The sequence below is a fragment of the Penicillium solitum genome (assembly GCF_028829755.1).
Source record: "Penicillium solitum strain IBT 25940 chromosome Unknown utg000005l_segment0_segment0, whole genome shotgun sequence".
NCBI lineage: Eukaryota > Fungi > Ascomycota > Eurotiomycetes > Eurotiales > Aspergillaceae > Penicillium > Penicillium solitum.
In genome coordinates, this window is record NW_027072125.1 from 2,619,891 (window position 1) to 2,645,094 (window position 25,204).

Here is a 25,204-nt window from a genome sequence, read left to right on the forward strand (position 1 = left end):
AACACATGATTATTTATTTGGAGAAAAGGTTTATCTATGTAGAGATCTGCGTAGTCTGCATAGTTCATCTGCAGTCGAGATCAAAAGAAGAAGAAAAAAAAAAAAAAAAAAAACATCGATCGGCCAACTTTCCATATTTGATACCAAATCCAAATCAAATAAAAGGAAGTACCTCTGCTAACATTTCCATAGCAAAAATACAAAAAATAGTTTCCCTGGGAATCGAACCCAGAACCTTTCCGGAACATCTGCTAGTCGCATTTGTTAACGGAAAATCATAACCGCTAGACCAGGAAACTGTTCGACCACTTGGGCCAATTGATGGAAGACAGGGCTATTATTAACTCCATGAGTCTATTCTATTCTTCTGGGATCAATAACACTGTGTCTGGGGCTGAAGTAATTCACCCATTCCGCTTTCCAACCTTCCAACCCCCCGAAGGTGGGCGAATCAACATTTTTAACTCTCCGCAGTTAATACAATCAAATTTTTAACTTTATCTATCATTCGCCGCCATATGGTATACACTAAGTGAAAAGGGTAAGTGGGCAACATATCCATGTCTAGGCCCATGTTGGGTCTCAATGATTCCTATGCAGAGCAGAGTATTCCATTGTATCAAAGGTTTATTAGGGAGATCTACCCGGGTAATTGGGATTGGAAAATCGGGTATCAACAAGGATATGGCTGTGTTGGACGAATGGGACAGTACATCTAGCACCAGGGCAGAAAATCGAGATACACATGCATGAACCGCCCATCAACATCAAAGATTGAGCCCCTCGGGCCACAATCTCTTCCACTTGGCACACTGCAAGGCTGACGTACAGATAAATCGTAGCTGACTGGCGTGACGTGGTTGCATTTGGGGGATGTATAGGAGTATGTCAACGAATAACTTCATCACTTTCCTTCACCGACTCACTTGTCTACCCTTGTTCTTCTACACACCATCGACAAGCAGAAATAGAACTAGAGAAAAACAAGTTGTTTATACCGATTTTTCTTTGTTGGAAATGGGCAGCAATAGAGCCGCTGTGCTGGTGACCATATTGATACCATGGAAGACCTTGTTCATAAATACCTGGCTTATTCGCAAGTATTCAAGTATATTCAGACTGCTTTCAGAGACTCACAGGCTCTCTCTCTCTCTCTCTATACTTTTCTTTTTTGAATTAGCCAATCAAACTCCATCTTGTGTGATCCTCTCCCCCCGCCAAAAAAACAGCAGCCCGACACGATGGCTCACACGATGGCTCACGCAATGGTTCATGACATAAAATTTACACACCCGGAAAAAGAGTCAGTGGCCTCCTTATTTGTTCAACAATATGTGATGGAAGACATGATCCATTATCATGAAGCTCTCAGCGCTGTTAGGGAACTATGTGACCAGGTCCTTTCCGACCATGGAATAGGCCATGCCACAGAGTTCCGGCTCAAGGAACCAGCGAGTCTTGAAAAGAAACTTACAGACCGTGAGCGTAAGCAAGGATTTCCTTACCAAACCATCGAAGATATCGACAAGGACATCGTTGATCTTGCGGGAGTGTGCATCTTGGTGCACATACCGTCCAACCGGATAAGAGCCAGCGAGCTTTTGCACGATGCTTTCATGGTTAAAAAAATGGTTAACCACCCGAAACAAGATGAGGTCAACGGAGGCCAACAGGCGAATCGAGGCTATGTCGCGACCCATCTTCATGTCTTACTGAAAAGTGAAGACGTTCATGACCGAGGGCTACAACTCAGCGACACGAAGCCGGTCGAAATCCAAGTTACAAGCACCGGATTACGTGCATGGGCAAGCTTAGAGCATGACATAATATACAAGCCCAAGGGCAAACCCCCGCTTGGCCTGCTCCATCAACTAGCAACAATGCGGATGCTTGCGAGCGTGGACGAGAACATCCACAAGCAAATGGAAGAAGTGCAAAACAACAGAGCAGCGAAGAGGAAACGATCACTTCGGTTTATCGATGACGTCGGCTGGGTTTTTCAGAAGTGGCTTGAGGAGCAACAGCAGGCATGGTTTCATGATCGAGAAGCCGGGTCATACACATCACTTTTCAATTTCTTGCAATCGCGCAACATGGACACTCACGGGGGATTGCGACAGGTGCTTGAAGCGAGTTTCGGGTCTGACTCGGAGGTTGTATACTCGAGACTTGCGAGCGAATATCCGACTGGAAGTTTGACTCTGGTCATTTTCATCATGGACCGTCTGCTATTGACTGGTGGAAGTGGAAGTGGAAGTGGAAGTGGCGGTGTGGATCGCATTCCTGAAGATCATCAGATCCACGTGTACAAGCTCCAGACGATGATGAGTACATTTGTGTGGCTGGACAGGCTTTTTACCCCTGCATTAACGTGGCAAAAAGTCTTCGCAGTCCAGAATCAGGAATCTCTCCGAGATGGACTCGTGTTGCTTCACAGCACTCGATATGATTTTTTTCTTGAAGGGAATCCGCTTGGGCTGGATGATATTGCTATCGTTGATCGACTTTGGAATTGGTTTGAGGGTCAACATGACAGGCAGATTAGGTTGACTTTTGCCATTTCTAAAAATAAGATGTTCAAAAAGAGAAAGGATGCATTGAAGGTAATCGGCCCCCTCATACATGGGCTGAGACATTGGAATTGATGTGTTATATCGGAGGAACATTCGGAAAAAAAAAAAAGCATCTAGTCTTGATAGTATCTATATGTTTAGTTATGTTTATTTATGTAATTTTTTGTTAAAAAAGAGATCTAATGCAAAATTGATTAGCACAACATCTAGTACCTGACCCCTTCAGAGCTGTTCGCACAACATACTTCGAGAAGCATGCGCTGTGACACAAGTAAACCGACAGCTGCTCTCGTGATCAAATACTCCGTAGTGGAAATTGAGATCCACACAATTGAGACTGGGAACTTGACTCATTCAAAAGAATCATATCCGATTGGCGTAGGAAATTGAAGAAATGTGACGTATCGAGATCCCGTATAGCACCATCCCTGGCAATCTCCCATCGTATTTTTAGTACAACATCACAGGATCTCAATCGTAAAGTGGAAACATTCTCCGCTTTGATGTGGCAAATGAAACACTGGCAAAGCGCCTAAGAATGTAAGTCTGAAGAACATCACATGGTAGTGTTCACCTCACCCCTGATGGAATAGTAGCGTGAAAGGGGCAGATGGTGTTCATATGTTAGAGCTCATCTAATAAGCAGTCAGCCTTCGAGGGGAGCTTGGAAGCCTGTATCGGAAATATCACGAGTTGTAGATACAAAATCCAGAGGACTCATTTGGAGTGAGGTAATCAGCCTTGTCAACAGCAACACAGATCTCAGGACGGAAATAGTTTCTTGCCCCTTGCAGCATCCGTCTTTCTCCTTCAATTACGAAACGCTCATCTTATAGTAGGCATCCAAATTTGTCGACTCAAAAACGTGGTTAGAGGACTTTCTGAATCTGCAATCCCCCGACTTCATTTTCTTTCAAGACAAACGGAGGACTTGAGCCTGCATAAACCCACGTCAAGACCAGTCACGACAACAATGTCTTTGTCCGAAGCAACACAAGGTACTGAAGTCCCATGGGCATTGTAAGTTTGGTAGTAGCCTGCTGACTTGAGCGTCTTAAAAGGAAGCAATACCTCCGCCACGGAATGGTTCACAATCAATGGTGTTTTAGGCGGAGATGACCTAGGCCAATTTGTTTCCCCATTGCAAGTGAAAACCTGGAGACAAATGAGCACTTTTGCGGAGAGGGAGGGATTCCACGGCTTTCAGAACACAAGTCGTGTCCTACAATGTTGGCTGTATTATGGAGCGACCGTCAATGGATGGGGCAGTGGCCTCGACCATGCCCGTTGGGAACGGTTCGCGACTGAATCTCCGCCGAGAAACAATAGTATAAGTAAGTCTGTCGAGCCATTCACGATGAGATATGAAAGGATGATCAGCCTGGTTGTCCATGTGTAAATGTAGCCACTAAATGCTCATAGACTATTCCTCGAACTCGTCCCGAGCGTGGCCGGATGTCCTCGGTGCAAGCACCTAGCCCTTGGATGCCAACACGATTCCTCAATCGCAATTCATTGATGTGATTTCGACTGAATTTCGGAAATCGGCGACCTCCGACCACCAAGGGATATATTTCCACACAAGCGGTGTGCCCCAGGCAAACACGTGGGGCAGGGATATAGGTGTGCCGTCTTAATCGGTTTTGAGTATTTCATGTGCTGGCATGTGTGCCTGGGCAATTTTGAATCCCCCCAAAAAATGGTCGGGAAAAGGACATGATACATATTTATGGTCGAAGAAAAAGTGAGAGGGAAAATGTGCAGACGCGAGGGTTTAAGTGACGCGCCCTAACCCCGGGCTATGTACATTATTGCCTGCGGCCGAACCCCTGTAGGGAGCATGTTTCGCCGCCTTCTCCGCCAAAAACAAGATAATATGTATAAGCTATGATCGTTGCCTATCTTGATAATGGTATGGTGTTGAACGAGAAGCTATTATTGGATATGAAATGTGATATCTACAGAGCAAAGTATCTCAGATGTCTACACTCCGTACTCCGTACCTTGTACTATATTTCCCATTTGGACTATTTGGCATTAACCATTAGACACCATCAAGTACTTTGGTGACCAATAGGGGCTAAATGGTCGTGTCTAGGTGAGTTTCACAGCACTCAGTCATAGTCAGCACTAAGAAGCTGCCCAGGTGCCCATTCATATCAAGGCTGGGTAATTTCTTCCAATGCCTAAATCATGCGGTAATTATGTCTATACGCTATAATTATCTTACAGACATTTTTAATTAGCCGAATAACCGAATCCTTTTGTCTATACATACAGCAGGTTATACCAAAAGCTATGAGGGATCTAGATAGATCCATCATAGATCCATCTTCTTTATACCTACATACATAGATGATGTATCATGATACTCCAAAATTAGGCACTGTACTATGTAAAACAAATTTCTCACGATTACGAGGAGATGAAGGCATTACACATCTTCGTCGAGGTGTTATTGAGAAGCAAACTCTTCGATAGTGGCCAAAACTCTCTTCCATTGATCCCGCTATCGCTGCATAATACTAGTGCCCTATATCAACCCTTGCCCCACCCAATAGCTGTGTGTATGAGAGCACCCAGAACGTAAAAACCACTAGCACAGACCAGAAACCAAAGGCTTGCACCGGCAAGATATGTGCAAGTCATATACAAACCAAGGATCACACTCTGTAAGAACCTTCGAAGCCAACAACGATCCTGCGGTACGGCTAGTTCGATAGCGAGAGAGAAAAGCACTACCCAATAAAAGCAGTAAACTGCCATCGGGATAAGTTCGCCAAATTGGCGAATCAAATTCAAAGGGGCCGCGCCTTCTGAAGAATTGATGAAAACAACCACACCCATGTGCATACAAAACCCGCAGATGTATGTAGTTGCTGTTCCAAGACAGCTGGGGTGGGAGGCCCAGCCAGAGTCTGGCCTTTCGAGGTCCTTAGATGTACTAGATTCGGCAGAGCTCAAAGGGAGTCGAGATGATAGATGGCGGTCCGATGACTCCCGGGGCACTAAAGTCTCCTCACATGGGTCTGTTTTAGAAAGCTTTGTCTTAGAATACGTTCGTTAAAATCCCGCTTTGTAATACTCACGTTCTTTGAATGTTTCAGCAATGCTGATAAGGGGTGCCGCCAACATCAATACGGGGACGATTTGGCCAAACGACCATGCTTGGTTGCTGGAATCTAGGCCTTCTATCGTGTTGCCAGGAGACAAGTCTAGCATCAGGCGCCAGATACCCCAGAGGAAAGCTGTGAAGACCCAGCTTACCTATACGAGTTAGGAAGGTATTCGTGGATATCGTACAAAAAGGGGACATACCTCGAGGGCGAACGAAGCCAATAAGACCAACACGAAACGCCAAGTCATCACGATACCAAAAACAGGCCGGTATACGAGTGAACGTTTAAGGCTATAGATCTCTCCTTCCTTACAGAGGGTTCTGAAAAGCAGCCAGAGAAATCTCTGCATCTGGTTATCAAGCCATTTGGCAGCTCGATTAACACTTAAAGAGAGAGACTTATATAATCTCACGACTCGAAAGACAAATGCAACCACAACAAAGCTGGCAGATATTACCGGTGGCCAGAACCATTGTGACGGATGCCAATAACTCTGATCAGCAACAAGTAGTATATGTTCCCTCCATTCCCTATTTGGTTCAGGCTTTAAATAGCAGCCGAGAATACAAATAGCGGGGGTAGCCTTGGCATCCTCAGAAAGCAAAAGCCATTTAGGATTAGCCGTAGGTAGTAGGCCAGCAGCTAGCAATGCCGCAAGTATACCCATCGCGAACAATCTCCATACGCGCTCAATGGTATGCGTATGAAGATGTCGTCGCAACATTGTTAGGCATGCAAGATGTGTCAGACAGGAGAACCATGCCAGGTCAAGAATCGTACGCCATTTCAAGGCTTCCAGGCCCCTTTGAAGTTGTGAAAATCCGCTGAGAAGGAGTGCAAAGCCGGTGACAATCTGCAGGTCACTCATAATCAAAAGGCACTGTTCCAGGTGTGAGCGTCAGCGAGATTCAACAACAGAAAGAATCAGTCTAGGGGCTATGCAATATATATTGAACGATGCCACTGACCAACAAGAATTGGTAGCTTCTCTTGGGCAGACCGAGCATACCTTACCTTGATTAGGACTCTCTCAAGCCGAGACCTAGCACGGGGCGACAAAAGTTTGCGTGAGCCCAGGCCCTGTTTTGAAATATATGCCGGCCCCGATCGTAACCACCTCAGTAAAAAGTCATCCAACGGGTTAATGTGATCCCGCATAGCACCTTCCTGGGCTGCGTCTGCACCTGCGTCTGCGTCTGCGTCGAATGGATCCACCAAAGGGTCGTAGACGACGACATAATACACGATTATGATAAAAACAGCAAGGGCTGCGGTCAAAATATAGCTAATCACAATCTAAGAAAGTCAGGATAAAAGAAGAACCACTCCTTGAGGAGTACCCGACTTACTCCGGCCCCGCTAATGTCGTTGTCAGGTTCAAAATGGTCCGGTGACGCCGCCGAGCAGTCAACATGAATCGATCCAGCCATGAGTACGGGAGGACGGAGCCATGCACAGAAAGCATAAATATGGCTATAGATCTTAAGAAGACGGTACTGCAGAACATATGTGGACTTCTAATAAACATCGCTCGATCATGTGCACAGCCCCGCGGGGGCGAAGGCTGGGGCCGTGTGAAGATCTATACCAGAAATGGTTTCACAAATAAATACGATTCATCCGTAGGTGCTATTACATTCTGTGTAGTATATTCATACCTAGGTTTGTATACATGTATACTAGGGTAGGATGGAAAACTTGTCCATTAGGCAAACACTTCTGTTGGAAAATTGTGCAGCTCATGATGATAAGACACACGTTATTTATTTTTTTACTTCATTACATTCTCTTCAGCTCTTCTCTCGCACAGGTGAAATTTCGTTTCTGAATATTCCAAGATTGTCTCGACCCAAAACCCAATCCCGTCTTATTCGAAGATATGACTGATCCGACGACTACTGCGTTGAGATTCTCTTCACAATTAAACCAGCACGCATCCTCATTTGTGATCAAGTCATGAATAATCTACAGGGTTGAGACAAGGGACTTTTGCACTCTAGGTTGGAGAGTAGCAATTATTTTTTGTTATTTCATTTCAAACAGTTTTCAAGACAGCCTATGCCTACGGGCGATTAAGTATGCCACTGGTTCATAACTCTCTCATTGGTTCATATTGCCAGGCATTGGAGACTAATTATATAGTCAAAGGTTATATGTAGAAAAGTCTCTTATATAGAATATGCTTTTTTTTACCGCCCTCGTACTTTTCCACTACTATAAACCCCCCATCCACCATCTATGTGAAGATATAAACGCAAAAATATCTAGTTCTGATAAAAGAAATGCAGTCTATCTGTTCTCTCAAATCAACCCTTGTCCAACCGAGCCGGTCAAATGAAAGATCTCAACATATCCACCCGAACGTAACTCGTTAAGTATCGCTCGACATCTCCTTGGTCTCCTGATGTATCCTGAGCTCCGGAAAGCGGAAAATCCTCATTATCTGTTTTTTGTGCGACCATAAATACCACATCACATATGTAAGAAATCCCAAGATAATTGTAGCAACAACGTAGATCCAGATTTGCGTAGATACTTTGAATTTCTCAGTTGTCCCATCGTCAAACTTGAACAAGTTCATCCCGAAAATAGACTATTAAGTGGTGAGAACAAATTATATTTTGGGGCATCGGGGTATCACTTCTTACCGACATAAGGCTTGCGGGTAAATAAAGAAGGGTCAGGATCGTGACTACTTTGTTGGCTTTGATCATGCGGTCGTTGAGGTCGAGCATCTCGTGAGCCATCCTGAAATCTAACCCTAATGTAGACTTGAATGCCGGTCAGCGAGGGGTTCACCTAGGTAGTGACTATATCTTGGCTTTTGCCACTTACCATGTTTAAGATATCCTTGATCTTCTCCTTCAGCACTTCTACCCCAACAATACACCCCTCTAGATGGTCTTCGTGGTATCCCACACACGTGACAAGCTTCTGAAAGCCGTTATCTGTACCGTTATGCCGTGAACTCAGAACACTGCTCAAATCACCTAATTTTGCGAGAGTGTCCAATATTACCCTCAATCTATATGAGGTAGGTACTAGAAGGTCGCGTGTGTTGTGAATCACTGCCAAGTTAGTTGCACCCCCGGCAGTCAAAACACGATCGATGTTTCTCAAAATGATGTCCAGGGATTTATCAGTCTGAAATAACGGTCAGAAAATCTAAGGAGCAAATATTAGTAAATACTGACATGTCTATCCACTTCGTAACCTAGGCTGTTCACATAGGAGCGCCAATTATCCAGACAGGAAGAGAAAGCAGCAGAATGAAGGGTATACCACGCATGGTCTGAGCGTAGCCCCTGCTGGGAAATCGAGACATATTGCTTGATTTCTTGCTGCATGGGTGTATCATGACCGACATGAAAGAAGATCCAGAGATTTTGAAGGTCGTTAGGATCATGGTGGTGGAAAACGGCCATTTGACGCATAGTCCAACTGTGAACTCCCCCTGACACCGGGGTTGGGAATGTGAGTCTGTAAGAGATATCTAAAATATTGTCTAAGTTCTTTTGGTACGTGAATAAGTTCTGGGGAGTACTCACCTTGAATACCATTTTCGCCACTTTGGACTTTCATTCCTCCTTCACCTACAGCTGCAGTCATGGGTTTGTCTCCAAATGTCGAAGTCAAGTCCCATAATTCGTTGCCAATACTATAGGCGTCCTGGAGCGTCCGTAGAGCATCCTTTGAGATTTGGAGCGGCCTGATTGATGACCTGGAGTGTATGGAGCTGGATCCCACAGAAAATCAGAGTGCGACAGGGGAAAAATTTATAAATCAATATAAATCTTACATGATGCGTAACTTTGGAAGTGATGTCGTTGAAATATATTCTTGAAATAAGCCGTTGTTGTTGAACACACTCGCAATGAGCGTATGTGATGTGTCAACTATAAAACACAAAGGTCAGCCAGCACCCGCTCAGTTTGTTCAAATCATGTCAAGCACACCATCGCTCTGGTAAACAGATATGTCGACTGGATTGTCAGGGGGACAAAATGTAGAATATAATAAATTGGTAGTCATCTTTATTGGGAAATTCTATCGAGAACTCTCTGTTCGATGCACCCGGGCTTTAAGAGAAAGAGTTTAATAGGAACCCGGGGACCTGAGGGGACCAAGTCTTAAATGTGAATCCCGGGCTTAGATAAAAACAAGAAAAACGTGAAACGCCTTAGCGTATTATGTTAGAGGTTCATTAATACATATTCCTAAAAAACCAGGCCAAATACAAGCGATTTGCGCCCGACTGATGGGAAGCCCATATCCTACTCCCTGCAGCCCAGGCTACATTAGTCATTTCTAGGAGGCTATGTGATCTAAATCCCAGAAGATGTATTTTTTCCTATCACGCTCACTTTGAAAATGGAAGCGGGAGGGCTGGGGTAGGATTACCGCCACCTAAGGTACAGCCCCTTTTAGGATCTAGAGCAAGGCAGATTCCCAAGGTTGAGGCAAATTCATTCAAAAAGCAAATAACTCGGATCGCTGAAAGAAAGTTCAAGAAACGTTCTTTAGCCCTAGTTCACCCGTTCATCCTCGCAGAGGTCCCTATTTAAGCTAAATGTTAGCAACCATCGACAATACTATGATTTTGATAGAATTTGCGTACGATATCTCATACTAGATTGAGAGAAATCATGTTAGCAAAAGACAATCAATATTATGTTCAGATCACGGGAGACTTGCCTCTTCTACTTCTCGGGATGCCTGAAAAGTAATTCGGCCGCAAAAATACTGTAGGATTGGCTTTAGCCTTCACATCAATCTTCTATAGGGAATAGTATTTACTCACTATAACTTCGACATTGTACCCAAATAAGTCGTAAAGCCTACCCTCAAGCTTTGAGCGGTCAATATAACCGCTTATTCCTTCTCTGAGGGTGGTTGAAACTAATCCAGTTGGTGGATGGATTGAAGACATTTTGGGGTGAGGCTGTGTTGACTGGAATTTGGGGCCAAGTCCAGAGTATACTCCAGCATAATGCGGACGAGGACCCCACGACAAGAAGAGTAAGAGAGTAAGATTTAACGGAATCAACGAGAAGGGTCATCACCCTCCGTATCAGTACCAGATCCGTCTTCCGAAGAGCCTCTTCGTAAAGCCCTAAGATCACGCCAAGAATTTACAGATGTTTTAATTTCATGGATATATGTCATCAGACGCCACGTACCCACGGGGCCTTTTCTAATACAGACCAAGTGCGGCTGTAATACTCGAACTGGGCCAATTATTAGTTTTCCAGCCTCTCCATCACGTACCAGCTCTGCCATCTTGTGGTCGCCGATGCATGTTTTAGTTCCCGCTACGACGCGGCATGCGCCGATAGGTGTATATTGTGACCTTTATTAATTTCGCCCGCAGATGTTGGTGAGGGATAAAGAAAAAGCAAACTACCCGGGTTTCGGGGATGGATTCACATGCGGCATCGCTCATTTCTACGTATATCTGGCATTAACATGTGTACCAGCCATATGTCTTAGGAAAATCCACGTGGAGAAAGATAGCCGCAGTAACCACGGGGTAATTCTGGAGGGGAGCTACATATTAGAACTAACCTCCCAGCCTTCCCAGGTTGTACTCCGCCGATAACCGCAATCTACTTCTTTATACGGAGATATTCGGCCTCTATCTGCCCAAGCTCCTTCCTAGTACGAGTTTAGTGCAGTTTAGTGCAGTTCATCACACGGTGGTGGCTTTTGGTGTAGTCCGTTCGCTTCTTGGAAAAGACGTCAGATAAACTGGCAAATCCACCCTGTGAGCCTTAGCGCTAAAATTATGGTCACAATGTGTACTCCGTAGAAGAGGCTATGTAGAAATTAAGAGATTCTTTGAAATCATCTCGACTCTTTATTGACTCAGCAAGAGGTTTTTCCACCTGGTCCCAGGACCCCCATACTTCTAGCCATCTCACAAAGATCTCACCTGTTATTTCCCCCTGATTACTCTGTTATATACCTGGATCTGTTAAGTCTTCGAAAAAGGGCCGATTGGCGAGGCTGCAAGATGAGTGCAGATACCCAACATTCGAGTCGCCCGACGTAATACATGGCACCCCCAAACCCTGTCCTTTCCAACAACTCCTAATGGCTTTAATCAATCAGAACAGATAACCCACTCGACGGTATAGAATCCCCCCAATTAAAGGCCGATGTCACAGCATTCCACAATAATCTTAGCCTCGACATTGTCGTCGATTTGCAAACCCTCATCAATGGCGCGAGACTCGCCAAACACCGATTGCGCCCGATCCCGTCCGGACTCACCCGTGCGGAGTTGGAGACTATAAGCAGGGAGAATTCGGATAAATATCTGTCATTCTTGCAAACTAGGGACCTCCTTGTTACTATTATGGTCACGGCTTGTGCGGCAATCACACAGTATGTCGATGATGCTGGCCAATCTGGTATTCTAGGAGTGTTTTGACAATCGCGATAGGGGATGGCAGCAATCAACAATCAATGGCAGCGCGCTTTTGAAGTGGCAGGATGATCTGGGCCTCGATACTGGGAGTGATATGCTTTTGATTGGATTCATCAATGCAGCTCCTTGGCTTTCGGGCAGTCTTATGTATGTTGTCTCCTAACTCCAACCCAACTGAGAACAATCGCACCATATTCCCCTTAAGCCGACTCTAACCACAAGTTCAGAGGAACATGGGTGAGCGATCCACTCCAAGAAAGGCTCGGAAGACGTCCCGCGCTCTTCCTTTCTGCTATTTTCTGTGTTGCTGTTGTGATAGGTAGTATTTGCCCCCGAGAGTTGCTTGATGGCAACTGATCCGGATATTAAACATAGGGACAGCCCATTGCAATTCATGGAAGACACTACTGGCCTGTCGAGTACTTCTTGGTGTGGGGGTATATTGATTTCTCTCTTTGTTCCGTCCCATTTCAAAATCCTACTATCTGACACGCTTCCATCTGCATAGATCGGATCAAAAGCTTCAATAGCCCCTATATTTGCCGCCGAAGCAGCACCTGATAGACATCGAGGTAAAATCTTGATGTTGTGGCAACTTTTTGATGCACTGTACGTTCAAACTGTCTGTACATGCTCTCTTTACAGGCCATTGCCTAACTTTCTTCCAGTGGAATATTTCTCGGTTTCTTTTGTGCACTGATTGCGATGGACAGTTGGAGAGTACTCCTGGCGACCGCGATAATTCCCGCCATCGTTCTTCTCTTTTTGGTGTTCATGTGTCCCGAATCGCCGCGATTTCTGATACAGAGGAACCAATATGCAGATGCATATAGAAGCCTTCTCGAGCTCCGAGGAACACCGATTCAAGCTGCCCGAGACCTTTACTACATCCATGCTCAGCTTCAGACCGAGGCTACGAATATGCGGAATTCCCACGAAGAGACATTGTGGTGGTCAGAGCGAGAAAGGATCTACGCCTACCAAAGTTGGATCAGTAAAGTCAATTTCTTCGAGCGGATGATGTATCTCGCCACCAATCCGCGAACTCGAAGAGCATGCACGGCGGCTTTGATAGTAATGGCGTCGCAACAACTATGTGGTGTAAGACATGTACACACCTTAAATATCCCATGATTGCACTTGACTGACAGTTAATCGTTCCAAAAAACCAACAGATCAATGTTTTGGCATTCTATTCATCCTCGCTTTTGCACACCGACCAGAGTAACTCGAGCAAACCGAGTGATGCCTTGTTTACTTCTCTCACGGTCGTTAAGTGGTACAACTTTGGTAGGTGATCATGATCATGAAAAGAATATTTGGACTCGGTAGGGCTTCAACTAATTCGCAAAAAAAAAGCCTTTGGTCTAGCAAACTTTCTCTTCACTTTGCCTGCATATATCTTTATTGACTCGCGTGGACGCCGGCCTCTTCTACTTGGCTCATTTCTTGGGATGCTTCTCAGTCTGATAGCAGTCAGCGGCTTTTTCAAAATTGAAGCTCACGACACCCGATTAATCCTGGTAGCGGTTTTTAGCTGTGTGCCTTTCGTCTTTTTCTACTCGATCGGTGCTGGGCCTATTCCTTTTACATTGAGCGCGGAGGTGTTCCCTCTGTGCGTGCGCGGTATCTTGATCTTCCCCTTCGCATTACCATTAGCGTGGACTAATAACTGACAGAGGTGGGAATGAGCTTCAGTGTGATGGTCAATTTCCTTGGTCTCGGGCTTTTGGTACTCTTTGTGCCTCAGTTGACCAGTAGATTCCGCGGCGAGGGGAATATTCTCTTCTTCTTCTCGTGAGATTACTCTTTCTAATGGCCCATCTGCTTAAATACTGACTTATATTACAGAGGCTTGAATTTATTGGCACTCGTCCTGATTTTCTTCTTGGTTAGTCTCGTCTGCTTCTTTTGCACTGCGTTTCATGCTAATGGTTCAGGTCCCCGAAACCAAGGACGTATCACTAGAGGACATGAACTCGATATGTAAGGTTTGATGCTTACCCCAACTAGGAGGACTCTTCCTTGCCAGGATTATATGCTGATAATATTATAGTCGGTCGATCAACACAAGACCATGTTTGGGACCACTTGGGGAGTCCCCTCTATGGGAATATGGGAAACCACCCCACCAGGGAGATTGTTGGAGTATAGCTTTGCAAGAGAGTCAAGATGTATAAGATGTATAATTTACTTGAAAGTGTCAAGAATATGTAGGTAGTGCCCTTTCTCAATATCAATGAAAAGGTATTAATTCAGTTAAATATGTATTTGAACTTCGAACAACGCGGTTTTCGAACCAGAGGGAATAAAACCAACAACAAATGAGAAAATATTGTCACATAAAAATCAATATCTTGTGGGCAGACGTTCTCTCGGTACATTCTTGAGCAATTTCTTCATGTCACGAGAGCTTCTTCGCGGTACAACGTAGTCCACTGGAAGGATTGCACCCGCACCAATGAGAACCTGAACAAGCAGGGGTTTCATTTCGTCCACAGCAAATTCCAAAGAGTTCTTCTCAAAATCGGGGTCTCCTGGGTTGTACGTCCTATTCACATCTGCTCCCCCTTCCAACAGTGCCTGGAACTTCCTCCCCCACAAAGAGTCCGGGGCCAAATAGTTATATGAACCCGCTCGTGCGAGTTTAATATGCAGCATCATTGGCGTGCCATATCGTCTCAATCTTGATGGATTTCCTTCGCCATCGAGTGGCGTATCAGGCGGAAGCTGATCAAAGTTCATCTTGTCCTTGAAGGTCATGATGACGTCTGCTTGAGCGCGATTGCCAGGTTTTACCGCAAAATGTAGGCAGTTCAGTTTCTCTTCTTGCACGCAGATTCGGTGGTCTGCACCCCGTTCCAAAAGCAATGAGATCACGTCGGCATGGCCAAGGAAGGCTGCTTGCATGAGCGGAGTCTTGCCCTCGCACAGTTCGTTTAATAAGGAATTGGAATCGGCGTTGGAGTCAGAGCCGGTTCCCACATCAGTATCAGGATCGACATCAGCGTCGATCACAGCTCTCACAGTGTCGATATCACCCTGGCAAACGGCAAGATATAGTGGCGTTTGGCCTTCGGATGAGAGGGTTCGTACGTCCAGGTTTCGGCTGTGAGATCTTCGCTGATACTTGGAAAGCTCTTTGATTATAGCAGCACTAGGCTTTTTGATAGCATGGATCAAAGGTCGTTCGCCATCATAGGGCTGTTCGACATCAACCTCGTCTTCCAGAATTTGACAGATGTGGTTGAGATTTCCACGTTTCATGAGATCGACAAGAACACCCACATCTTTTACTGACCGTGGGTGACTTAGACTGATACTGGTAACACCAGTACTGCTTCGAGACCGGCCTGACATTGTTGAGGATGCGCTTAGTGAGCCTCGCAGATTCATCCGAGTAGACGGCGATGTATCGGAGTCTGAACGTGTGAGAGAGTAATAAAGTGCTTGTAAACCGTCTTCAACTTCACGTGCCGATGCGCGCTCCTGGAAACCTACCTGAAGCATTGAGCCCAGAAGATTCTGCATTTTCTCAAGGAAATCAGGGTTGACGGAAGAGGGGCTGAGGGAAGAGCGATATCGGGTTGGTAACTCCTCAATCCAAGTTTTGACATTAAAATTAAGAGCAGGGGGGTTTCCTCGATAGAAAGAATCGTCGAGGCCGCTTCCGTCGAAGGGTTGCTTTCGCCTTTGGTCAAACTCTAGCAGACTTTCAGGACCAAGACCCAAGGCGAAAAGGCGCGTTAGTATGCACCCGAACGACCAGACGTCGCTCCTTCGTCGAGAAGTAGTGTCTGGTGCCCGGTAGGGACCCCCTCTTGGAGGACGGTCAACCACGCCAGCGGAGTATCCTGAGTGAAGCCTCCCACTTCCTGATGGAGCACGCTTTGCTACTCGGGAGACACCGAAATCGGAGATTCGCCAAATTCCAGTTGAAGAGCCCCCGTGCTTGAATACCAAAATATTCCGGGGCTTGAGATCTGCGTGGCAGATTGCTTGGTGGCGAGAGTCCTCCCCTGGGTTTTCTAGTTGGAGATTTTCGTGTAGGAATTGAATGGCAGATGCAATCTCTCTGGACTCCTGGATTAGATCTTTCAAGAGATCTGTGGTGTCTGGCATCTCCTTGTAACCTCCGGTCAAGAAATCTTCCAAGTCCATTTTTGCCCATGGCATGATGATGTTCAAGTCCTTTTCAATGAAAAACATCGCAAGATGACAAACGATTCGCTTATGGCTGGACAGGCTTGATCGGAGAAGTTTCAATTGTCTCAGTTCAACTTCAAATCCTTTCCCGGGGAAACGCTTTCGGGCAACTATGAGTTCTTTCTATACGGAACATAAACCCGTAAGTGACGAACCGTATCAAGTCATGTACCATGAAACTTACTGGATAGCACGCCCCTGGTATACCTCGGTGATCACTCACATCTCCTAGCATGATATGATTCGGAGGTATGGTCTCCTTGGTCACTTCTCCGGAACCCCCCTCTCGAACCACGGGCTCCTTCTCCTGGCACAGCGGCAACCGGAGGTGCTTTTTATAAGTGTCTAGCTTATTCCCATCGAGAACTGGTGGAAAGTAAATCCACATATGGCCCACGAAGTGGGTGGCCAGGTTAGTATCCCCGAGAAAGGAACCGTCCTTGAGTTCCTTCTTGGTGAAGGTGGGGATATTTTCGTCACGGCGACGAGCAGCGACAGTATTATCTGGTGGGAAGAAAATCCGTCCGAACCTCGACCATCCTGACCAATCTCGGTGAGCGACACCGACAAGGATGGATATAGTGCGCAGCAAGCCATCTCGGGCAGCATCGATCTGTGATGGACACAGATTTGAATCATGGGCCATCAGAAACAGTTCCAGCCGATCCCCGGCCCATACCTCTCGGACCCTGTCGTACGGGATGAATGCCTCTGATGTGCCGTAGTTGTATATCGCTTCCTTCAGCCTTTTGTGAATATCCCCTAGGCTCATTTGGATAGTGCTGGCCAACGAAGTGGCCAGCAAGAGTAGGGCAGAAGTAATCTTCGTCGCGAGTGTAGCCTGATTATGTCGATTTATGTTTGTTTGAGGGAAGGGCGTTCGATGAGGAGGGTGCGGCAAAAAGGGAGGGGAAGCTAAAGGCAGGAAGAGATGGATGTCAGCAGGAAGCTTGGAAACTGTAAAAGATATACGATTTATAGCGACACAGCCATTTTCGATCTTTGCCTGCCAAGAAGATCATGGGGCGCAGGGGTGCGGCGCAGTATCGAAGCATGTTGCGTTTATTGTGCCTTGCCTCGTTGCTTCATAAAAGTCAATAGAATAACGATAGGTTGGGAATCCACTGATAGTTGAGCCTCGTTAGCATTGGAATAGTTCGCGCGGGGAAGCCCGAGGTGCGGAGTAACTCGGGGTATCTCAATCCATATGGATATACTCCGTAGCTGGTTCTTTCATTATAAAGTTGGAGGCAACTTATCCTTCATCCTAGAGTATTCATTATATCAATCAAAACACCTAACAAATGATTCCCTTCTGCCTAACGAGAGGGGGAAACGTTGGGCTGTAAAGACTAACAGAAGGATATCCATGACGCCACTGCGTCATTGCGCCCGAGCTTCAATGTGATCGGCATTTTTTGATATTGGAGAATATAGATACAGACACAGTTCTTACCAATATTATAACTATTACTACAGGGCTATTAAGCATGCTTGAGTAACATAAGCTGCTTACCCCTGCATAACCCCGGCACAAGAACCGAGCTCAGTGACCATCTATGTACCTGTATGCGTAGAGATAGGCCCTTCCAACCCTTCTTCTATAATAGGAAGTTCACTAGGATCTATCCGGAATAACAGGAGAGAATTGATAAAGATAGTATGTATGTATATTGAACAGCGCTGGTTCATTCGGGTATATCTTAGCATAGTGGATTATAAACACAGCCCTTTATAGTGCCCGGTGATAGCAGGACCAAGATATATCGCCTATTGAGGAAATATAAGGTTGCGGTATTATTCCGTTGCAGCTCATATATTAGTCAACCAGTTGTGATACTGTAAAATCTAAAGGGAAATGAGTGCGTTGGTTGCCCAATAAGTATTAGTGGGTTGCCTTTTGATTCGTTCTCCAGCCATGGAGACACCCGTGGACAACAATCGCAGGTGCAGGGGCATATTGTGATGGTGAGCAAATAGTGAAGCCTAAAGCGAAAGTGTCCATATTAAACTGATCAACCGCGATTGCCGTAACTGTCATCCGACCTTTGAGCCCCTGGATATATTCTCTCATACATCTCATTGGTTCCACCTCACCTCGATTTTTTTATCATCAATCCCATTCCCGTAAACCTATCTATCTATAATATATAAAACGAGAACAGCCGATGAATGGGGGCTATTCACTCTTCTCGGTGGCTTGTTGGTGCCAAGGCAGGGGGATGACGTAGGGGCAAAAATTTGTAGATTTCGAGGACTTCGCATTTTCTTCTTCAAATACTCGAGATTTTAAAGCTATAGAATATACAATTTGATTTCAATTCATTCCATTCCATTCGCCAAAATGCCTTGGTCTTTCGCTCTGCCTCATGTTCTCCTCACCAATCCCTATCTAGCGGTTGCGACCCCGATCACCGCAGGGACTACAGTGGCCCTCTTGACCAATCGTAAGTCAACCTCGGGACCAGTGACAGTGACGATTAAAGACAATAACTAACGGCTCTGCAGGAAAACAAAACCGTGAAACTTACAAGCAGCTGAAGCAGCCGCCCTACAGTCCCCCAGGATGGCTCTTCGCACCAGCCTGGACCCTCATTTATGGGTTGATGGGTTATGCCTCTCACCACGCCACCACCACCGCGTCGCGATCTTTTTCTCTAGCTGTCCGTGATGCCAATTCCACTGCCCAGACCCTCTACACCACGCAACTGGCCTTGAATTTCCTCTGGATGCCCCTCTTCTTCCGGCTGGGCCGACCAGCCGTAGCCTTGGGAGATCTGACCCTCTTAGCGGGTAACGTGGGTGCCCTAATGGTCAACTGGTGGACGGCCGATCGGACCGCTTTTTGGTGTCTTGTTCCCTACGCTGTGTGGCTCGGATATGCGGCGTATCTCAACGCCGGCTGTGGTATTCTAAATGGATGGACGGTGCCTACTGGGAAGGAGCGGGCAGATTAGGAGGCCAACGATATGCAAGATAGACTGTATTCCATACAATATCAGAAATTAAGTCACAACTCAAAATCAAGGATGCAAATGGTGCTCCACTGGGTGGCGTGAGCTCTCAGCGATTCGTAAGTATTCTGTGGGAAATCCATAGCGGGTCGCGCTTCCATCTATAAATCTGGCATTGGTCTCTAATACCGCATTACCCGCTGATATGCCACCTGTAAGCTTGAAGTCATAAATCTGGTCTTCCTTTGAATCTCTTACAAGGGTCAGAGTCTTTAAATTAGATGGCTGGATAAAAAGAGGGAATTCAAGCTTTGAAACGACTATTTGAGTACTCGTTAGATAATTGGCGGGATTCTGAAATCAAGGAATTGGAATCGGTTATAATACAAATTGAAGGAAGAGCCTGTATGAATAGCGCCGGCCTCATTTACAAACTCAAAAGGTAGAAGACATAAGTTCCATAAACCAGTCATCATACATACTGTCGTCTCCAAAGAACGAAGCGTCTGGCATATGAATCCCATTGACATCGTGTGGATAAGGCTCAATGGAGACCATATCATCGGAGCTGAGCTTCGCTTGCCATTCGGGGCGAAAAGAGCGAAGCATCTGGGCGGACCGAGAAAAGAAGTCTCCGTGGGGATAATTGCTGTTATCAATCCCAACAACAGCAGGAACTTGCTCCAAGGTATCGACGAGTCGATTCAAAATAGAAAGGGGATTTGCAATCTGTTGAACATGATTCTTATCCCAGTTTGGGGCATCGAGTATTGCAAGGCGGTAGAGGGAGAGAAGGCAGCGAGATACCTGGGAGAAAATGGCGAAAGGGAAGGAAATATATCCTGCTGGGGGTATCATAAAAAGAATGTCGAACCATGAATTAATTGACGTGAGAGCTTGAAAAAGATGGTGTTGTCGAGATGCTTTCACATCGCTAGGAGTGAAAGATAAAGAGGAGACGGCGATCTCGAGCTCGTTACTATAAAGATGCAGTAAGAGGGCTGAATAGTGAGTTAGCTTCGGGTGAAATGTAGTGACGAAGAAGGCAAGGAATAGGGTGCGTACCATCTCGCGGTGAAGAATTCAATATTTCTACCTTCACGTCTAAGAATAGTGCGGCCTCGTCTTCGGCAGGTCCAACAGCTTCAGATGTATCATTCAATGATGCCCGCCGAGTCCTATTTTTTTCAACTATGAGACGCATTCGAACAAGCTGGACTAGGATGTTATCGTTGAGACATTCCTTTTGTTCGCCTACAGTTTGGAGAGATTCATCCAAATGTGGTGTCCATCGAATTGTTTCAATCTTTTGAAGAAATGAAGATATTCTGTTTAGATGGTCAATAACTCTACGTGCCGTCCTGAGAATATATTTAACATACATGGATGTCATCAGGTAGCAACCCAGTGCCGCTCTGCGTTCTTCCATGGTACGAGGCGTAGAAGGTCTCGGGCATTGATGCAGATTGAAGGTCGATGGCGTTACTTGGACCGGTTTGTTCAGACCAAGGTCAAACACCAATGATGTCGCAAGATGTGTGAAGACAGATAGAAAAGGTTTTGGATGGAATTGATGGAATTGATAGCTCGCCCTTTTACTCAAAGTTAGAGAGCGTACTTCTCCAAATATTAAAATGACCATCTTACCAGCCAATGAATGTCAGCAGCCCTAACAAAAGATCAACACTTTGATCAGATTGAACTACCACCTCCTGTGCTACTATCTGACGTATTTTAAGACCAAGTTCATACTGACGAGTGGTAGACTTGGTGCTGATCGCCATGATGCAAAGCCAAAGAAATGGTCGCTCTTTGCGAAGTTGCCCAGCACTCTTTTCAAACGCAATGTGAATGAATGGAAAATATTGCAATTTGAACGTTCGAAAATGATTGAGACATTCTTCTGATTCATGTGAGGAGAGGTCACTTATGCCTGGTGATGATATCGAGTCAGTCGTAGCTGGTGTACTTGTGGTATTTTGTTCTCCCTCGGTGCAGTTCCAGGGAGATCCATCTTCGGAACTTGGTGTCAGATCTTTCTTCTGCTTGATCCTGAGACTTGAAGAGGCTTCTGCGGAACCAATGACTTGTGAAAGTGCAACATCATTTTGGCCCCCAGGTTTCATCAGAGATACGAGGCTATCTATCTTTTATTCCAGTCGACTTTCTCGAGAGGTAGCGGGCTTTTTTGAAATTCCCCGCCGTCGTACTGTCTTTGCTGGTGTACATTCTTTATTTGCTTTATGGCACCTAGCAAGGTCAGTCTCCATAGTTGCTACTATAATCAAGATGCCTAGCCCACCGCTGACACGGCCCGCCCGCAGCGCGAAGGATGCATTTGCGCTTGGACTGGGCGCAGTTGGCACAAGAATAGCCGTATGCAGCCGGCTTGACGGCCAAAGATGGAGGGTTCGAATCCATGCCAAGAAAGAGCAGTTCCCCCTTTAAAGGCCATGTGGAGAGAGACTTTATACCGTATCCCTTCCCTCCACCAGATCGGATATATGATCTTCCGCGGTCGTGACTCAAACCGTGTCGCACCCACTCCCTCCTACGCTTCACATGGCAATTGTTTATTGACGAGAAAAGAAAACTCTACGATCTTCAAAATGGGCTGATTAACCAAGAAGTAAAACACGTATCTGTTCCTGTGTTTGATGGCAAGAGATTGAGGTACATAATTGATCCAGTACACACACGCTCTCTCCTAGAAGAGCGCAACACCTTCAATGCTGTCTCAGAAGCGCAGCCCGAAATGCCTATCCAAATCCTCGGTGTTCGGTCGCCACTCAGTCGCACAAGCTGTCAAAAGGGCGCTCGCAACATCTTCATTATGTTTGTCGCGTGCTACCGCCAGTGCACTGCCGTATCTCCCACGCAGATACTGAGTCTCGTCTAGAGAAACTATTAGCGGAGGTGACGGCCGCGATAGGCCGCCCCCTCGACTATATCGTCTATACCGTGAATTCCTCTACGACGTAACTATCGACTTCTCCGCGGTAATATATAGTTTTTAGTCTTTATCCCGCTTCTTATCGCTAAGATTACCCCGCCCTTTATAACTAAAAGCTACCGGTCGTCTACCACTTTTACTAAGGTCGTATTGCGGAGAAACTTATAAAAGGCGCGGCGGTATTAGCGGGCTAGGACGCAGCCTTATTTGGTATTACGCGCACCCTTTCGCTCGACTTGGCCCCCATTCGGGTCAATCTCGTCAGTCCCGGAACGACGGATACGGAAATCCAAGGCCCCTAGGAGCAGTGTGAAAAGAAAATCGTGGCTGCTGCGGAGAGAGCGCTCTTAGGGAAAGTGGGAACACCTGAAGACTGAAGAGGTGGCCGAGGCTTATATTTACCTGATAGAGGACTCGAACAATACAGGGACTTGTGTAAGCACCAGTGGGGGGTTGGTTGGTTCAGCAGGGTAGTGATGTATATTTATCTTTAGCTTGGAAAAGATGGTGAGATGTTGATGCTGCAGTACCTATGAATTATGTATCCTTTCGGTAAGAAACAACATTTCGAACAGATAGGCCGCATTGAATTAAGGGCCCGTCGAGGAGGCAAAAGGAGAATGACGACTGGAAGCTAAATGAGACGCAGAATTAAGCCGTTGATACGGAATTCTTCGCCCGAATATCTCTCCAGCCCATGAAGCATGAAAACAAAAGGCTTCCGCAGGCCATTCCCGTTGTCAAATAAAATACTCGATCAACGCTCTTAGCGTAGGCCAAAAGTACTTCTGGTAGTTCCAATTGCGAGACGTATGAACGGAACTCGGTGGCTCCTGCATTGATGATTGTATGCGGATCCACGGAAGGACAATATATGGGAATCAGTGTGGAAAGGCTGTTGGTGAATATAGTGTCTGAGAAGCTGAGGAATAAGGCGCCTGCAAAGGTTTGGCTGAACATCACCAATGCAGTAGCTATAGGAATCTGGGAAGGTGGAAGGACATGCTGAACCGCAATAATGGGCTTGGATGAAAGTTAGCACCGTTGCATTTCGCAGAAAAAACCAAGTTCGATCTCGCACTTACTATCTGCAAGCCCAAACTACGAGACAACCCGAGAAGGATCTGGTATCCGATCCATTTCCCCGTTGATGTATGGGGCGACAACATTGACAGCAGGCCATTAGATACTGTCGTGAGTGAGGTAGAGATAATAATTATGGGGAGGTAGTAGCCAACTCTTTCAACTAGAAACAATATCAGCAAACACACAGGAAGTGAAGAGAGCTTGAAACTTACTAATCTTGCCTGAAAGAACAGCACCGAATAAATGAGCAAGGATACTGGGGAGAAGATGGACGCCGCTCATCAATGGACTGTCGTTTTTCACCCCTTGGAAATACTGAGGAAGATACCATAGCACGCAAAAGACCTGAGCCATAAGTAGTCCGTATGACAGGCAGCTTGACCACACGATTGTTTTGCGAATCATCGCAAATGGTATCATAGCCTTATCACCCTGCCTGTAACCCCAGAGAAGAAAAGCAATAAACGTGACACCGGCGCCGCAGAAAAGACCAATCACCTGGGTGCAATGCCAAGTAAATTTATTGCCACCGTACTGAAGCGCGAGGAGTAGTTGGATTGCAGAAGGGGCAAAGAGAGCAAAGCCAATAAGGTCCAGCTGACCTGGTAATCCTCTGATAGCGGTGATGAATTTCTGTTTGGGAAGAACTTCGGGGATTTTAAAAAAGGTGAGCATGATTGCAACCAAGCCTCCAATTGGAAGATTAATGCAGAAGCCTGTGGTGTAAATATTAGCTTCAGAATATCCTTTCGTATGCTTCCCGAACGTACACCACCCATGTTGTATACTCCGTCAATGCACCTCCAACCAATGGTCCAGCTACTAAGCCCACCTGAGAAACTGTACTGGAAATTAATATGTGAACAAGAGACCCAGGATAGGTGAGTACTTGCCTCCCATAACAAGACCGATCATTGTGGGCCGTCTAGACATGGGTACACATCCAGAGACAATTGTGAAAGCTCCGTTCAAGATGCCTGAGCCCCCTATTTCAGCAACTGCTCGTCCAACAATCAACATCTTTGACGATGTGGAAATAGCACAGATTAGAGACCCCAGCTCAAAGACAAAAAAGAAGAACACAAAGGTCCACTATAGAGAGAATCCTGTCAACAAAGAAAAGAGATAAAATAGTGAGAAGGAAAAGGACAAAATTACCTTCGTGCTAAGATTCATATATACTCTTCCTGTGAGTGGTTGAATCGCCGCACTGCAAACACTTAGTCGACACGTTAAGAGAACCAGAGAATAAGAATTCACCATGCAAGTTGATATGAGCTTCCGTACCAACCGACGTCGGCAAGAGAATGGAGTTCGCTCGTGATTCGAGGAATTGCCTGATTTACATGGTTTAGCAGATATTCTCGCTTCGATGTCTCTGTTCTAACTGACCGTTGAAACGATTGACGTATCTAGTAGCATGAGAAAGGTTACGAGTGCGACGGCAGTGATGATATTGAAAAGTTTGAACCCAGTTACGCACTCATCCCGTTGCGCATTCGGGCTAGGTATCACATTCAGCTCTGGATCAGCAGCCAGCTCTGATTTAACGCTCTCCGGCGAAGGGACACGAATGATGTTTTTTTTATCTACATCATCGAGATCTTTGGTTTGTGTTCTGTCCGAAGACGGGGTTCTGTGAGAGGACATATCTATATCAGTCGGAAAATCAGAATGTCGCCTTCGAATTTGATGCAGTTATGACCAATGGAAGTTTATATTTTAAAGTATGAGGGAAAAGAGAAAGGAGGAAGAGATTTATTGTGAATTATATTGGCAGGCTTGGATAGTACCTCCCTGATGTTGCGGAATTGAGTGAAACCCGCACCCACGAAACCCGCAAGGAGTCCAAACCCGCAAATTCTTCATCAGTTAAATACGAG

General features: G+C 45.8%; 9 protein-coding genes across 9 annotated transcripts; 4 read left to right on the forward strand and 5 right to left on the reverse strand.

The window, feature by feature from the left end:
- Positions 1-1,253: 1,253 nt before the first annotated feature.
- N7455_008599 (uncharacterized protein) lies at positions 1,254-2,645 on the forward strand (the record flags this gene model as incomplete). Its single annotated transcript, XM_040960620.2, has 1 exon — positions 1,254-2,645. The coding sequence occupies one exon, from the start codon at positions 1,254-1,256 to the stop codon at positions 2,643-2,645; it is 1,392 nt and encodes a 463-aa protein (XP_040808967.2).
- A 901-nt stretch (positions 2,646-3,546) lies between these two features.
- Positions 3,547-4,051, forward strand: N7455_008600 (uncharacterized protein; the record flags this gene model as incomplete). Its single annotated transcript, XM_065605912.1, has 3 exons — positions 3,547-3,571; positions 3,635-3,907; positions 3,996-4,051. 3 exons carry the CDS (start codon positions 3,547-3,549, stop codon positions 4,049-4,051), a joined length of 354 nt encoding a protein of 117 aa, XP_065460861.1.
- Positions 4,052-5,636: 1,585 nt separating this feature from the next.
- N7455_008601 (uncharacterized protein) lies at positions 5,637-7,122 on the reverse strand (the record flags this gene model as incomplete). The annotated part of the gene is made up of 4 exons (XM_040960619.2): positions 5,637-5,840; positions 5,892-6,572; positions 6,707-6,988; positions 7,042-7,122. The coding sequence occupies 4 exons, from the start codon at positions 7,120-7,122 to the stop codon at positions 5,637-5,639; spliced, it is 1,248 nt and encodes a 415-aa protein (XP_040808991.2).
- Positions 7,123-8,063: 941 nt separating this feature from the next.
- N7455_008602 (uncharacterized protein) lies at positions 8,064-9,724 on the reverse strand (the record flags this gene model as incomplete). The annotated part of the gene is made up of 7 exons (XM_065605913.1): positions 8,064-8,285; positions 8,341-8,463; positions 8,528-8,836; positions 8,887-9,185; positions 9,241-9,413; positions 9,492-9,588; positions 9,649-9,724. 7 exons carry the CDS (start codon positions 9,722-9,724, stop codon positions 8,064-8,066), a joined length of 1,299 nt encoding a protein of 432 aa, XP_065460862.1.
- A 1,981-nt stretch (positions 9,725-11,705) lies between these two features.
- N7455_008603 (uncharacterized protein) lies at positions 11,706-14,276 on the forward strand (the record flags this gene model as incomplete). Its single annotated transcript, XM_040960582.2, has 13 exons — positions 11,706-11,740; positions 11,804-12,079; positions 12,138-12,269; positions 12,350-12,434; positions 12,498-12,551; positions 12,631-12,731; positions 12,791-13,223; positions 13,298-13,412; positions 13,482-13,748; positions 13,802-13,919; positions 13,974-14,013; positions 14,063-14,108; positions 14,179-14,276. 13 exons carry the CDS (start codon positions 11,706-11,708, stop codon positions 14,274-14,276), a joined length of 1,800 nt encoding a protein of 599 aa, XP_040808942.2.
- A 195-nt stretch (positions 14,277-14,471) lies between these two features.
- N7455_008604 (uncharacterized protein) lies at positions 14,472-17,100 on the reverse strand (the record flags this gene model as incomplete). Its single annotated transcript, XM_040960580.2, has 2 exons — positions 14,472-16,451; positions 16,513-17,100. 2 exons carry the CDS (start codon positions 17,098-17,100, stop codon positions 14,472-14,474), a joined length of 2,568 nt encoding a protein of 855 aa, XP_040808950.2.
- A 1,512-nt stretch (positions 17,101-18,612) lies between these two features.
- On the forward strand, positions 18,613-19,322 carry N7455_008605 (TspO/MBR family protein). Its single transcript, XM_040960609.2, has 2 exons — positions 18,613-18,775; positions 18,837-19,322. The coding sequence occupies exons 1-2, from the start codon at positions 18,673-18,675 to the stop codon at positions 19,283-19,285; spliced, it is 552 nt and encodes a 183-aa protein (XP_040808984.1). The 5' UTR covers positions 18,613-18,672; the 3' UTR covers positions 19,286-19,322.
- A 395-nt stretch (positions 19,323-19,717) lies between these two features.
- On the reverse strand, positions 19,718-20,739 carry N7455_008606 (uncharacterized protein; the record flags this gene model as incomplete). Its single annotated transcript, XM_040960621.2, has 3 exons — positions 19,718-20,283; positions 20,348-20,588; positions 20,665-20,739. The coding sequence occupies 3 exons, from the start codon at positions 20,737-20,739 to the stop codon at positions 19,718-19,720; spliced, it is 882 nt and encodes a 293-aa protein (XP_040808935.2).
- Positions 20,740-22,886: 2,147 nt separating this feature from the next.
- On the reverse strand, positions 22,887-24,971 carry N7455_008607 (uncharacterized protein; the record flags this gene model as incomplete). The annotated part of the gene is given in 8 exon segments (XM_065605914.1): positions 22,887-23,258; positions 23,321-23,481; positions 23,534-24,077; positions 24,092-24,161; positions 24,187-24,413; positions 24,480-24,531; positions 24,582-24,658; positions 24,714-24,971. The coding sequence occupies 8 exon segments, from the start codon at positions 24,969-24,971 to the stop codon at positions 22,887-22,889; spliced, it is 1,761 nt and encodes a 586-aa protein (XP_065460863.1).
- Between the last annotated feature and the right edge of the window lie 233 nt (positions 24,972-25,204).